General features: G+C 35.5%; 1 protein-coding gene across 11 annotated transcripts in view; it reads right to left on the bottom strand.

The window, feature by feature from the left end:
* Positions 1-115: 115 nt before the first annotated feature.
* The window catches only part of LOC132126262 (liprin-alpha-2-like), a 102,192-nt gene continuing 87,889 nt past the window's right edge, over positions 116-14,418 (bottom strand). For 3 of the 11 annotated variants that reach the window (XM_059537392.1, XM_059537398.1, XM_059537396.1), the window contains exons 15-30: positions 13,073-13,301; positions 12,902-12,937; positions 12,557-12,687; positions 9,888-10,006; positions 9,545-9,626; positions 8,785-8,866; positions 8,388-8,588; positions 7,576-7,638; positions 7,191-7,217; positions 6,214-6,389; positions 6,029-6,126; positions 5,131-5,306; positions 4,919-4,987; positions 3,733-3,913; positions 3,367-3,463; positions 116-2,051 (exon numbers count right to left, since the gene is read on the bottom strand). In XM_059537392.1, coding sequence (XP_059393375.1) covers positions 3,402-3,463; positions 3,733-3,913; positions 4,919-4,987; positions 5,131-5,306; positions 6,029-6,126; positions 6,214-6,389; positions 7,191-7,217; positions 7,576-7,638; positions 8,388-8,588; positions 8,785-8,866; positions 9,545-9,626; positions 9,888-10,006; positions 12,557-12,687; positions 12,902-12,937; positions 13,073-13,301 — 1,732 coding nt within the window. In that variant the 3' untranslated portion in view covers positions 116-2,051; positions 3,367-3,401. The remainder of the gene's footprint in view (positions 2,052-3,366; positions 3,464-3,732; positions 3,914-4,918; positions 4,988-5,130; positions 5,307-6,028; positions 6,127-6,213; positions 6,390-7,190; positions 7,218-7,575; positions 7,639-8,387; positions 8,589-8,784; positions 8,867-9,544; positions 9,627-9,887; positions 10,007-12,556; positions 12,688-12,901; positions 12,938-13,072; positions 13,302-14,418) is intronic. The other 8 variants (XM_059537393.1, XM_059537397.1, XM_059537394.1 and 5 more) reach the window with 5 other exon arrangements.

Below are 14,418 nucleotides of genomic sequence, written 5' to 3'. Positions count from 1 at the left end.
ATCATCTAATTTATAGTTGGTGTTTTTTTTCCCCAGCATTCTCTAAAACATGGCTTTGGTTTTAGTCTTGTGTGCAAGAAAGCACCAAACACACAAATAAAAGTCCATGAAATGATTTATAATACATAAGGTAAATATTTATTTTATATATTCATATATAATTATTTATTTGTGACAGCTTTTTACATGTAAAGTGAAAAAAAAAACCTCAGCAGCTGAGCGGTACTAAACAAACATCACATTCAAAGAAAAATCTCACTTGTTCAACCACATGCTTTATGTGGAATCGGCATCTACTCTACAGAATTATATACATAAATCAGCTATTTACACACACACATTAAACCTTACATGCACACAAAAGAGAAAGAGCTTGCGAGGGGGCTAGAGAGAGAGAGAGAGAGAGAGAGAGAGAGAGACCTGCACCTGTTTCACAGTTCACATTACTGTCAAGAGCTACAGAAACAAATCAGCGTAAAAATGACCATCACAGAAGAACACGCTGCAAAGCAAGAGGCTTCAGTTACTCCACCACTGTCGCATCAGGGAAACGCTTGGTCCTCATCAAGGCATTTTTTTTAGCAAGCCACTAAAAATCTAACAGATATTCAGCCAGCACGCCGAACATAAAAAAAAAAAAAAAAAAAAAAACGCAGAACCAACTAAACTGGCTGTGAAAGGCTAGGCACAATTGGCAGATCGAGGCTTAAAAAAGAGCAGCACACCACAGGATTTCAAGTTCAAGTGTTTGACTGGTGATATATTCCTTCAGATCTGTGGTAATGATGACTGAGAGCGAGAAAGAGGCAAAAGATGCTACAGTGATTGTCAAGTTTAGTGGCATGCATGCTCCACCGGACGCCCCAATGCCAACAGTGACCCACACAGCACAAACAAGACTTGATCATCAATCATTCATTTAATAAGACAGAATTATTTTAAGAATGACGATGATTTTTTATTAATTTTTTTGTGTATAAAAAAAGAAAAAAAAGTCACATTAATACTTATACTTTTTTTTCGCTTTTTTTAAATAGAGAGCACTTTTTAAAGAACATGATTTGTCAGGATTGTGTAACACTTATAATACACATACACACATTTCCACACAGTACAGTAGCTGCCACAATAGCACGATACATCCTGTGAATTACAGAAAATACGGTCTTAAAAAAAAGAAAAGAAAGAAAAACAAGAAATGCCCAACAGACTGACACGCGCTCTGAACCAGTTTGGTAGGCAGGTTGATCGAGAATCATTTGTTCCCATTGTAATGCTGAATTTCAAGTGGCGAAGATCACATTTGTTCACAGGTCCTACTTTTCTTTATTTCTTTTTTCCTCTCCTGATGCTAAGTGAACTGAAGTCTATTGCTTTCCCTGATGCTCGACAATATTTAGCATCATGGCTTTATACGATCTCGGAGTCCTGGAAGTGTATTACGTGGATAAGCACTGCTGATGTGAACACAAACTCACGTTTCTCCAGTCACCACTATACAACACCGTCCTAACAGACGGAGCTGTCTAACCGACAGGAAACAGTCACAACCGAGACTTTAAAATTCATATGATATATTCATCTCCATATACAAGTCTGATATATATTTCCATAAAAAACATAAGAGCATAATTTTCTGTTTTTCATATATACAGAGACATTGATTAATACTTTGCATAACCAAAGGAGAGAAAGCCTTATATAGTAAAATGCCAATGGCACACCCAAAGGAGCAGACTATAGCACTGACAGACTACAGGGCCAAGTACACCAGTTAAGTACGACCACCACAAAGACTATAGAACTGGGATTACTGGGAAACGACTGATAGGACGAGGTTTCTCTGCTATGCGTTCCACACGTTCAGAGTTCAAAATTCACCTTTCTGGCCCCCTCTATTGCACGGTGTCCAAGAAAGCTCTGGTGTTGTTGAGGACAGGGGAGGGGTGGAGGTTAACCCTTCCCTCATCCTTTCAAGGTGTCCCCAGATTTTGGCATATTTCATTCTCGAAAGGCCGCAAGCATGTGTCCGTACAGGTAGTGGGAATGCACTAGCAGGAAAATGAGAAGATAACAGAAACATAATTATATTTATTTAAAAAAAAGAAAATAAAAGAAGCATATTCAGGGTTCGATACAAGTTAATGTAAGTCAGGACAGTGTAAACACAAGCTGTCTACTACTTCTTAACCTCATGGCAACACCTACAAATCATCATGCTTTTTTATATAGGAATTCATGCTTTAATAAAATTAAGAGCTTAACATTCAGCCTTTAAACTGTCTAGATGCTGGTATGTATGTCTGGTGTAATGAGCCATACACAAAGAATGCATTTTTGCCTTTAAAAATGCCATACAGAGGGCAGTCGAATAAAAAAAAATGCAATTGGTTTTTTTAAAAGTTGGGCTTCTTTAAATGTTTTAGAGTGCCGTTTTATAAGCAGAACAATGCAAAAGATGCAAGAGCTCAATGCAAATATGCCCATGTAGCGCATGTGTATATGTGAAATGTTGAGCAGTGGAAAAAAAAGAAAGAAAAAAAGCTAAGTCAATCTAGATTACTGCAAAAGACACCAGATATCTACCACGTTTGCATAGAAAACAACTTAGAAGCAGAACGCCTGTGTAAACAACTTATAAGTGTGTTTCAGACAGAATGTGTTTTTGCACTAAAACACAGGGCAGTAGAATGAAAAAAGAATAGATAAAGCTCTACAGATGCATTTTTAAAAGTTTAATTTCTTTTAACTTGAGCACTGTGTTTTTAGAATGCTGTGTCATGCAGAAGATGCAACTGCAACTGTCAAACAGGCTGGTTTAGAGTATGTTTCCCTAAAAGAATTATAATGAAAAGATGCTTCCTGTGTGAATGGCCAATTTGTGTAACTGCAATTTCTACTTTAGTTAATAGTTCTTTGTGTTAACCGACATTATGCTACAAATTCTAATGATTGTGCTTAACTTGTACCAACAAACCCAAAAGAACACTGACATAATTCTAAAATGTGACATTTAATTATCTCATAATTACACAAAATATCTAACTGAATAAATTATGTAAAGAGAAAAACGGAGCTCACGTTCATATAATCCACGAAACTGAATAAATATACATGAAAGGACACTGAAAATTTAAATCAAATAATGGAGTGCAATAATGCAATCAGTTACTATACAGTTGCTGCATGTTCTGATTGGTTACTAGGTGGTTCCTAGTGGATTATATGAACTTTCATTCAATTCTCTGTTTTATATTAGTTTAAGCTACTTAAGCTATAACTGACCATTCATGTACCAAACAAAAACGAAACTGAGCATCTCTGAACATCTCTATCTGAGCAGAGAGGCTGCAGTGACCAGCTTACCTGTTAGTGTGAGTGCAGTGATTAGTAAAAGCAAGTTAGCAGGAGTAAGTCCTGACAGCTGAGGGGTCTAGTCTCTGCGGGGCCGGGGGACCGGCTGCTGAACCACAGAGACACAGAGGGGAAAAAAACATGCAGTGACACAAGCTGAATGACCCTGTCCTGTGCCATTAATATTAGTTACTTTCAACACATGCTTTCATAGTCAAATGCATTCATGTTTTGCAATTAGTACTGTAAAATAAACTGTAAAAGAGTTAGAGAAGGCCCTACTTGTTAGTACTGTACTGCAACCACTAAAGAGCAATGTGTTAATGGCAATGCTGAACTCACTTCACCCTTGGAAAACACCCTGCCCCCCCTTTCTACCTTCTGGTTGCAGCTGTTTCTTGGGCACAGCAGCCATCGAGGGGGGAATGGACATGGTGTTGAGGCGGAAGCCAGCGGGCAGAGTCTCTATGGACCCTGGCATCATACCCAGGCCCTGGCCGTCCCTCGGCCTGAAGCGCTTACGCCACGATGGAGACCTTCGGAAAGACTTGTCATCACTCTGTTGAAAGGAATGACATCACAACAACTGAGTTCAGATACTGTTCAAAACCATGACTGTGCCAACATCTCATTCGTGTTATTTCGTATATGGTAACAGAGAAGCGAGTATCACAGCACAATGATAATTTCCTAGTTCTAGAAGGGAACAAATGTCAACATTAATGATGATCAGTGAAATCCTGGCTGCTTCGTCAGGAGAGTCTGGCTGCAGACTCATTGCTGTGTCCCAAAATGGCCATTTTAAAACAAGAATAACGCAAATATTCTAGTTTATGTTTCTGTTTAATTTGAAAAAAACAACAACAACCAAATAAACAAACTGTTAAACAGATATAAAATAGATTCGAAATAAAATAGATAAAATAATCAATAAATATTATAGCTGTTCTAGTTCTGTTTCATTTAGAATAATCTGTTACCTTGTATACAGAATAAACAAATAAACACTTGTATTTTATGTTTCTGTTTCACTTTAAAAAAGCTGTTACAAAGACAAAATAAACAAAATAAATAAATATTATATATTATATTTACTTTCGGTCTCATTAAATTAAAATATTAAAATATTTGTATTTTATGTTTCTGTTTCACTTTAAAAAAGCTGTTACAAAGACAACATAAATAAATGAATACATTTTTATTTCCTGTCTCATTTAACATTCAAATATTTTTTTTTTCTCTATTTTACATTTCTGTTTCATTTTAAAAACTTTGCTTTGAAAAGCTGCATTCAAATCTCGAGATGTTTTTTCACTGTAGACATCCGTACATTAAAAAAATCTAGTCTATATCCTGCAGGTTATTCATTATTGCCCCATTCAGAAGACAAAAACAACAACAACAACAACAAAAAAAACTTATTTATTACATTCTTTAGCTACAGGCTTTTGGCTTCATTAAACATTCAATAAACATAAGTAGACTGCAAAGTGGGCATATGACAAATGACAAAAAATATACATTAAAAAAAAAATATTCAAAAAGAATCCAAATGTTTACCAACCTCTTCCAGGCGCCGATCTGTTCCCAATGCTAAGAGGTTGTTAAATTCCCTCTCCAGAATCTGCCTGGCCTGGAAGACACAGAGATACAGGACTTTGGAAAGACCACAAACATGTTGAACCACTATATCAACTTAGTTAGTTTTCTATGCTAGAACAGAATGGGCCAGCTAGTGTCTTTAAACTGCTGTTAAACATCATGTGTGTTCCTCACCTGAGTGTTCTGCATGGGGATCTGTAGAATGAGGGCCAAGCTGCTGAAGTCAAACGTCTCATCTAGGGCAATGAGAGCTCCATGCACACCGCTTTCCAGCAGGTTATTACAGTACTCTTTCAAACCGATGTTCTGAACCCACTGCATCACATGATCATTGGTCCACACCAGGGTATCTGGGAGCGACAACAATACATGCATTTGCTATTACCTCTGCTTGACACAAAATGGTTCATTGGTTTCATATTAAACTGACTCAAATGACTTCCATTATATACACCTTAAAGTCAAACGGTGATACTTCAATGAAATATTTTATGTCTAGGAGTTTGGCCGACAAAAAGTAATATATTTCATATGTTAAAACGCATACAACTATTGAAACAACTTGTGTATTGTGATATACAGTTTCCGTGATATACTGTGATAACAGAATGAAAAGACCACCTCTAACCCATGCAGTAAACATTAATAAAGCGAATCTTCGAAGGGGTCTGTGTTTATAACAGTACTGGAAATATCTGTGTTTAGGTAACAGTATATGTGGAGCATGATCATTTTGCACAGCTGGCTAGCCTGCTTTCTGTTTGTACAATCCCGTGCGTAATGTGCTTAAGTGTGTGTGTCTTAAGCAGTTGGTGCGTGTGTCTTTAGCGATGAAGATGAACGATTTTAAAAAGCTGTGACAGCTGTGTCAAGTTCATGTGTTATGCTGAAGTTCAGCTGGGCGCCGTCCCTTTAAATGAATTTGACACTTAAAAGCTCAGCTGTTGACCTCACACATTCCTGCCACCAAAATGCAGATAACAGGTACGGCCACTAGATAGTGCTCTTCCCTTCATAACTTAAGTAAAGTAAGGAATCCAGAGAGTGTTAATCATAGTTAATTTATTCATACCTTTGATATCGTGTTGAAAATCCTCTCTTCTTCGCTCCAGCTCCTTCCTGTCATAGTTCAGCCTTTTTAAGCACATGATGCCATAGTGCAAACTAGCCCTGAAAGGATATAATGCATATACCATTCCATACAAAGTCTGGGTATTAAAATGAGTAGTTATTAAAAAAGTAAATCCTATTGTTTACCGGTGGAAGCTGTCAACCATCTTGAGATGCGTCCGCAGGTCTTTCTTAGTAAGGTGGTCCAGCATACGAGCGTCCACCAAGCACTCCATTAAGTAGCTGCGGTACTGAGGCAGGCCGAGACTGGGCAGCCACTCGTTCCCAATCCACTCATGGTTCATGTCACCATAGGCTAGCGTCTGAGAAAGAAAAAAGATATTTTTCCATGTGTATGACAACTGGATCTTACATGGGTTTAGTGCAGTCATTTTTATTTAGATCCTATACAGAGATCCATAAATGTAAAATAAAAAAAATAAAAAAAAAGAATTACAAAATAAATAAATATATATATAGATTAATAAATACACACACACCAACATTTTGTTAAAAAAAATTATAATATAATATTTAATTATGTATTAAAAAAATTAAATCACACACACACACACACACACACACACATATATATATATATATACACTGTATTTTTTATAGTTACAACATATACATTTCCATTGTTTAATAATATAATAAATTAATACTACATTTTAATATAATTTTAAACATATTAAAAATTTATGTTTTTATATATATATATATATTATGTTTGATTTAAAATAATTAATTTATGTTAAAATATAAATCATTTATGCTTATATATATATATATATATATATATATATATATATATATATATATATATATATATATATATATATATATATATATTAATTATAAATATATAAACCATATTCTAAGAATATAATAATATAAAAGTGCACTTTGGCACATAAAAATACTTTTAATTTTTAGATAAAAGTAACAAAGTTCCTATTGCATTCCTTACATATAGTTGCAAATTTTTACTTGAAACTACATTTAAGTGAAACTACACTTCATTTCTTTCATACTCCATAAATACTACTGACAGACTTTTAAAATGGAAAATGAAGACCACATAAAAGAGGCCATTGGAAGGCTCTCGGTTGCTCTCTCACCTGAGCCCAGCTTCCTTCCTCATTCTCCTGTCAGTCAAAGGCCAGAGCGCCAGCGTGTTAGAGCACAGAGGAGAGTGTTAACAATGCTCTCTTCCAGCTAAATAAGTTCAGTCCAGTCAGAGCAGATGAAGTGCACACCAAGCAGCTGTGTTTTTTACTAAGTTACTGCAAATTCAGTTAAATATGGCATAGTTTTGCAAAGCAACAGGACAGCAATCACACAGAAACATGCAAAAGGTTTAATAAGCGCACTCTTTGGGTAGTTTGCAGGGCAGAGGGAGATGGGGGTGGATTCAGGGGCAGCAGGCTGGGGGTTGTGAGGGCTGCGGAAGCGTGGCATATGCATGGCACCACGGGCACAAGGGAGTCACCCAGATGGACTAACCATTTTGGCCGAGGTTGCCAAGTTTTCCATCTCCTCGTGAGTCACCCACACATTTCCGGAAGACTGAACAGAGAAAAACAGACACACACACAGATAAATGATCTCACATGGGATAGTCCTCATATCTACCTTTTTAGTAAAGTCCCTTTGAGGCAAGTCTGTACAGTTGGCAGTCATGTTACTAACACCCCTGACAATTATTTTCTATGATGCCTATTTTAATCTAAACTGGACCAAAATCACCAATATTTTATTTGGGCTTGAATAAAACTAATTTTATATAAAAAAATAAATAAAAAAATAATATATACATTAAAAATAATAATTAAATAAAAATAGAATGCAGTATTATGCATACAATTATAATGTATTTACCAAATTATTATAAATAAACATAATTATAAATAATGAAACATTTGTAAATTAATAGTTTTAAATAAAATAAAAATATATTTTATAACAATATATTAAATATTTTGTTCACAAATTATTATAAAGATTTTCATTTATACAATTATAACCAGATTTATGTAATTATTGTATTTAAACAATGATTAAAAAAATAAAAAATACTATAATTGTATTAATTATCATAATTAATTATTAACTAATTAATTCATAAAAAGATATTGAATATTATTTTTTTTTTTTACATAAATTGTTATTATGAAAACTTTCACTTATAAAATAAGAATTAAATGAAATTACTATAACTCACTATTAATTATTTTAATAAAATATGAATTACTAATATTAATTATTATAATAAAATAAAATCAATTTGTGTGAGCAGTTTACAGTCAGGCTCTTACTGTGCGTGAGGTGAGAGGAGCTGACGGACTCGTCAGTGACACCATTTCTTGAATGGCCAGCCTCAGCTTCAACCGATGCAGCGGGTTACTGATGCCGATCTCTCGCTGAATCTCTGTGTCCGACAGTGCCGACATGATGGCGCCGCTCTTTACGTTGGCACGACACGCTGCCACGTACCAAGCTGGCATGCCCACCCACAGCTGGAGGATGCCAGAGAGAAGTCCGTCAAGATGCATCTTTGTTATCTCCATCATCATCAGAGCGAGTAAGTAATTATCGTAATTATTGTCATCCGTATCCCACCCCCATATGATTTGTGTGATTATAATCATGGAGATCATGAGTGCTGTGCTCATTACTGCTCTGTGGGAGGGATGGTGGCTAATATCTTTGTACCTCGAGCCAGGAGACCACAGTTGGGCCGTCCCAATGAGCAAAAGGAAGCCCTTTCCTCCTAGCACCCTCCAGCAGCTCATGTCTGATACAAGACAAAGAAAGGTCAGAGCTTAGAGGAAACACAACCCTAGAGTCACATCAGTCTGAACATATGAAGCAGACAGTGTATTGGTTAAATGATATGGGGATTTTAACAGCAATCTTCATTTCATTTATTCTGGCTAAAATATAATATGATTTTCAATATTAACTTATCTGAATCAGATTTTCATTCTATTAGAGAACAGCACTAGGCTATTCTTCTAACATCCTTTATTTCATTAGAATGCAAAGGCTATCCCATTATTTTTCTCATCTAACACCCAAGCAAGAAGCACGTTTTGTTCTTAGCACAGTGCCGAAGAATGGACACACACACACAAATTTATCCATATGGCAGGTGCTAATTAGGAAACCTATTTTTTGTCACACTAATGGTGAGGGGATAGAGATAAGATGTGGAGATGAGGATAGACTCTAGGAGATGGTAAAGTACACTCAAATGAGGCCATGTTATTAGTCTACTATTAAGCGTTACTTGTAACTTGTTTATCTGCAGGAAATGGCACTTTGCCATCCAACTGATTGGTCATTTGCTTTAATTGAGCTGTGTAATGAGGTAATAAGGATTAGGTCAGATTAGTGAATGTTCCAGGGTGATTTAATGGGCGTCAGGGTGAAGGGAGCTGTGTGAGTTATATATAAAGCAGAGAACATCTACTTCTTCTTCATCCTGCGGTCTCGCTCTGCCTGTGTGCCCAGTTTGCTCAAGGTCATGGTATCTCCAATGCCCATCTCGAAATCTGAAGTGTAACAACATATTAAAATAGTTAGTTAAGGAGTATACAATCTTCACTCACTACACGGTATGAAAAATCTAATTTAATTACTTGTTTAAGACAGATAAACCAAAGACTTTACTTATACCATATGAAGTATTTAAAACTTTTTATGGCCTAAAATTTGATAAAACTGAATTTAAGGCTTTTTAAGTGATACTCTGTAGTAGTAATAAAAACATGACATTTCCTGCATGTAATGTATGCGTTTTTGTTTCACACTACCTGGAATGACAGGTGGTGTCACCTGGCCATCCTTGCTCAAAGGCTGATCTAAACGCGATTTCTCCTTCTTACCAAAGAGACGGCCAATAGAGGACTTTATGCCCTTCTTTTTGTTGCCCCTAAGCAGAGAGAGAAAGAGAAAGTGAGGAAATAGAGAGTCACTGTGTGACTTACAGTAAAGCATTTAAAGGGATAGTCCACGCAGAAATGAACAGTCTGTCAGCATTTACTCACTCATGACATTCCAAACCTGTGTGACTTTCTCTCTTCTGCGGAAGAATGTTAGTTGACAAACAGTTTTGGTTCCCACTGACTTCCATTAAATGTGCAAAAATTGCAATTGAATTCACTGAAAAAGAACCAAAACTGTTTGCTTACCAACATTCTTCAAAATATATTATTTTGTATTCCACAAAAAAAAAAACGTTACAGATTTGGATTGATATGTACGACGGCGTTTTAGTGCCATGTTGAAAAAATAAAAAATTCTTAAGATTATGAGAATAGAGTCGAAATATTACGAGAATAAAGTTGAAATGTTTCGAGAATAAAGTTGTAATATTCAAACCAATCCCTGAGGCCTGCAACTTCTCCCGGTGCTCTCAATCCGGGACATTTACATGCGCAATAAAGGCTTACTTTTAAACATTTCCACTAAATTCTCATAGCATTTCGACTTTATTCTTGTAATATTTCGACTTTATTCTCGTAGCATTAAGTCTTTATTTTCTAAATATTTCAAATTTATTCTCGTAGTATTAGTACTTTATTCTCAAAGTATTTTGACTTTACTCTCATAATATTTAGACTTTAATCTCAAAACATTTCGACTTTATTCTCGTAATCTTAGATTTTTATTTTTTTTCAACGTAGCACTAAAACGCCGTCATAGACATGAGAGTGAGTTAATATGTAAATGTAAATGAGTAAATGATAACAGCATTTTAATTCATTAATTTGAAAAAAAAATTTGAAATCATTAATTCTTTATCATTTGTGGTGGAATTAGAAACAATTACCAATAGCAAAACTAGGTTGAGCTAAGTTTAACCTAATGCAACTGAGAAGTGCAGCAATATGGAGGCAGAAACGGCAGTCAATTTAGATTTTAGGCAATAAGACAATAAGATTTTAGGATTATAGGAATTTTGCCCTTAATAAAAGGGGAAATGCTTTAAAAACAGTGAGACCTGACACAAATGATAAAGACATTTATCTGAAGTATGTGTATATAAGACCGAACACAGAAACCTTTCCTGTGTGAACAACGCTTCACACTATATAATATGCAGGATCACTTCTGTTTGCAATCTTTTAATCAGGCTAACTGCCTGCCCTGCTGAGAAAAACTCTTATTTGGTTCTATCGAAGCCAATTCAATCGTAATGAAATCACTCCTCCCCTAACATCACCATAAATCTGCGCGAAACATTTAATGGTAATAGAGCTGGACGGCTCTGAGATGCAGAATAACTCCCCAGCAGTGATGTGGGAGTAGGAGAAATGCACATCTGGTGTGATTTCTTGCTTTGGTTCTAATCAATGTGTACTAGTCTGAGTCTGCAGGACACCTTCTGAAATTCTACAAAAGTGTGATTTGCTCTCCACAATACCCATGGTAGTTCATCATTAAATTTAGCCATATAAAAACATCACACCAGCTAAATCCTCACAAAGCTTAAATAGTAGATGACGCTCTAGAGAGAACATTGGGAGCAACATAATTAAAAACACAGCATGATAGCTAAATATGATGCTGCCCACCAGAAAATAGTTTAGAAATTATCTGTATAAGTAAGTGTACAGTGATTTTATTTAGCATTAAAAGTGGTCCTAGGTTCAAATCCTGAAATAACATATGATAAATTATATACATAATATTCTAAAAAATATATTATCTATTGTCTATATAAAGTATTCAATTATTTATGAAATAAATGATATACTAATGTTCAAAAGTTTTAGAGATGCAAGTTTCCTATGCAAATTAAAGTTTATTTGATTAAACGAACAGAAAAAGTTTTATTTAAAAATATTTTAAAATGTCATTTATTCCCATGATGCCAAAGCTGAATCAATTTGATTAGGTACTCAAGAAACATTTCTTATTTCTTCTTCTTATTAATGTTGAAAACAGATGTGCTTCTTAATATTTTCGGGATACATTTGTTCAGGATTATTTGACGAATAGAAAATTCAAAACAGCAGCATTTTTGGATAAGCTCTATGGAAAACAGCATTTTTGAAGTTTTGTTCCACTATATATAAAATATACAAGTTTAAAAAGAACACAGGTAAATTATGACACAAATTTTATTTTAAAGCAAATATCTGCAGAAGGTAACAGAAGAGATTAAATTAGTTTTAGACCATTTTTTTTAACCTACAATAATCCGCTTATTTTCAAAGATTTAAGTTATCTACTTGTCTCACAAATCAAGAACAATCGCACATGACTTAAACAAAAGCAAGCTGACAGTAATTAACTAGTTTATAGACCCATAGTCTCAAGAGCAGTTGAGCGTTTGTGAGAGAATCTCTGCCTATAGCAAACTCCCATCTGTCCTCAATTGTACCTGCTAGGAAAATTATGTCTCATCCAGTTCAATCAGAGAAGGATCTATTAACACCTGAGACGTGATCGTCTGTGGATTTGTGTGTGCATTTACCCTCGGCCATCCTCAAGGCTTCCTGTTAGCTGAGCGAAGTTCATTTGGTCTAGTCTGAGACTGCGGGGGGAGGAAGGGGGCGACGTCTCACACTTGATGGTGGCCTTGTCTTCTCGGGCCTCCACAGGAGACTGGGACAAAAACACACAAACAAAATCATCATGACATCGCCTCTCGCAAAAAACAAAAAAACAACAATGACATTTCCCACACACGCTGAACACAAAGTCATCTATAAATTAACACACATACTCACATTCCCATCCTCATCTAATGCACACACACTTAATAAGCACAAGCAATCCAGTCTTCAGTTTAGTCATTTAGAGATGAAGACACACTTACAGCCACTTGTCTGCGATGTTTCCTTAAATCACTAGGCTGAAGTGTTAGCAGGAAGAAAGAGACAAAGGAAGATGCAAGGTGACAGATGATTAAGTGGCATCAGTGTTAGGAAAAGGTGATTTAATGGGGTTAACACAAAATAAAAGCATTGCAATGTGAAGCAAGGTTCACCAGGGTCATGACGCCCAACTCGTGGGCTGCTGAACCGGACGTCAGTTTAGGTGTGGATCTGCCGCTAACGGGGGGTGATGAACTGGCCAGAGAGAGGGCGGTGACGGAGGTGGGGATGGAGGAGCGTGGCCGCAGTGTCACATTCAGGCCGTCCATGCTGCCGCTGTTTACTCGACTCTCGATCTCATCCGCCCGGAGCTCTGCTGACTCCCTCTCTACCTGGATCATTCTAGAACAGAAAGAGAAAGAGATGAAAAAAAAAAAAGTCCTATATAAAACAGACACAAACATCCCCAAACTGTGCTCTCTGAAGAATAAACTGCAAACCAAAGCCGAACTCAAATCATAAGTGTGTCTGAAGAGACTTTTTGATGTTTTTAATCTATTTTAATTATCTATTTAATGATGGCTTTAATGTTGGCTACCCATTAATCCATATTTATAGTTATACTTTTAAATGATATACTGCATTAAGACCTATAAAACACTAAATGTTATGCCTTATCATAAATCTTCTAATAAATTATAAGTGGATAATCTGAAGCCAAGAATGGCTGTGTTCTCATGAGGGCACCTGGAGATTTGATTTGGTGCTCACATTGCACCTGACCAATGTGACCCATTAAATATAACTATAAAAAAATAAAAATAACTAATAATAATAATTATAGTGTTATTGCACTTTTAAATGCATAAAGGCAGTGCAATAATACTATTATATTCAAAATTGTATCGTACACTTTAAAAACAATGCTAATATTTAAGTTTTCATTTTTTTTCTTTATTACTTTTTTCATTTTATATCAATTTTTCAACATTTTCAAATCTAAAATCGGCAAGCTTTTATTTTGTCGGGTTGCCAGGAAATATGTATATGTACTGCCGGTTTTAGTGCTGCAAAGTTGAAACCAGCAGTGCGTAGTTTAGATTAATTTTTTAAATTCGAATTGACACCTTATACAGTATTAAAGTTTGTTGATCTAAAACAGTGATTGTGCATAAACAGCTGTCAACCATGTCGGTAGGCAAATTAGTGGTCAGAACTTATTTAAACAGTGCACTTTTATTTTGGTCACGCACCTGTATACCACTTATGTGCACCCGTGTGTATATTCTATACTGCACATATAATACATTATACCAGTGGTTAGAATTCATTGTGAAACCATAAAATGCACTACTAACAGCTTTATGAGGCATTATGTATTCAGCCTTCAAAGAAAATGTCTTACTGTATATATATATATATATATATATATATATATACACACATATGTTAATATTCATGCCCTGGAAGTCTGTTGAACCCTCATGAGTTTAAGCCACAGCTCAGGTCACGAGTCACT

Source organism: Carassius carassius, chromosome 44 (genome assembly GCF_963082965.1).
Source record: "Carassius carassius chromosome 44, fCarCar2.1, whole genome shotgun sequence".
Taxonomy (NCBI): Eukaryota; Metazoa; Chordata; class Actinopteri; order Cypriniformes; family Cyprinidae; genus Carassius; species Carassius carassius.
The sequence above is the reverse complement of the archived record's forward strand: the minus strand, read 5'-3'. Positions and strand labels throughout refer to the sequence as shown.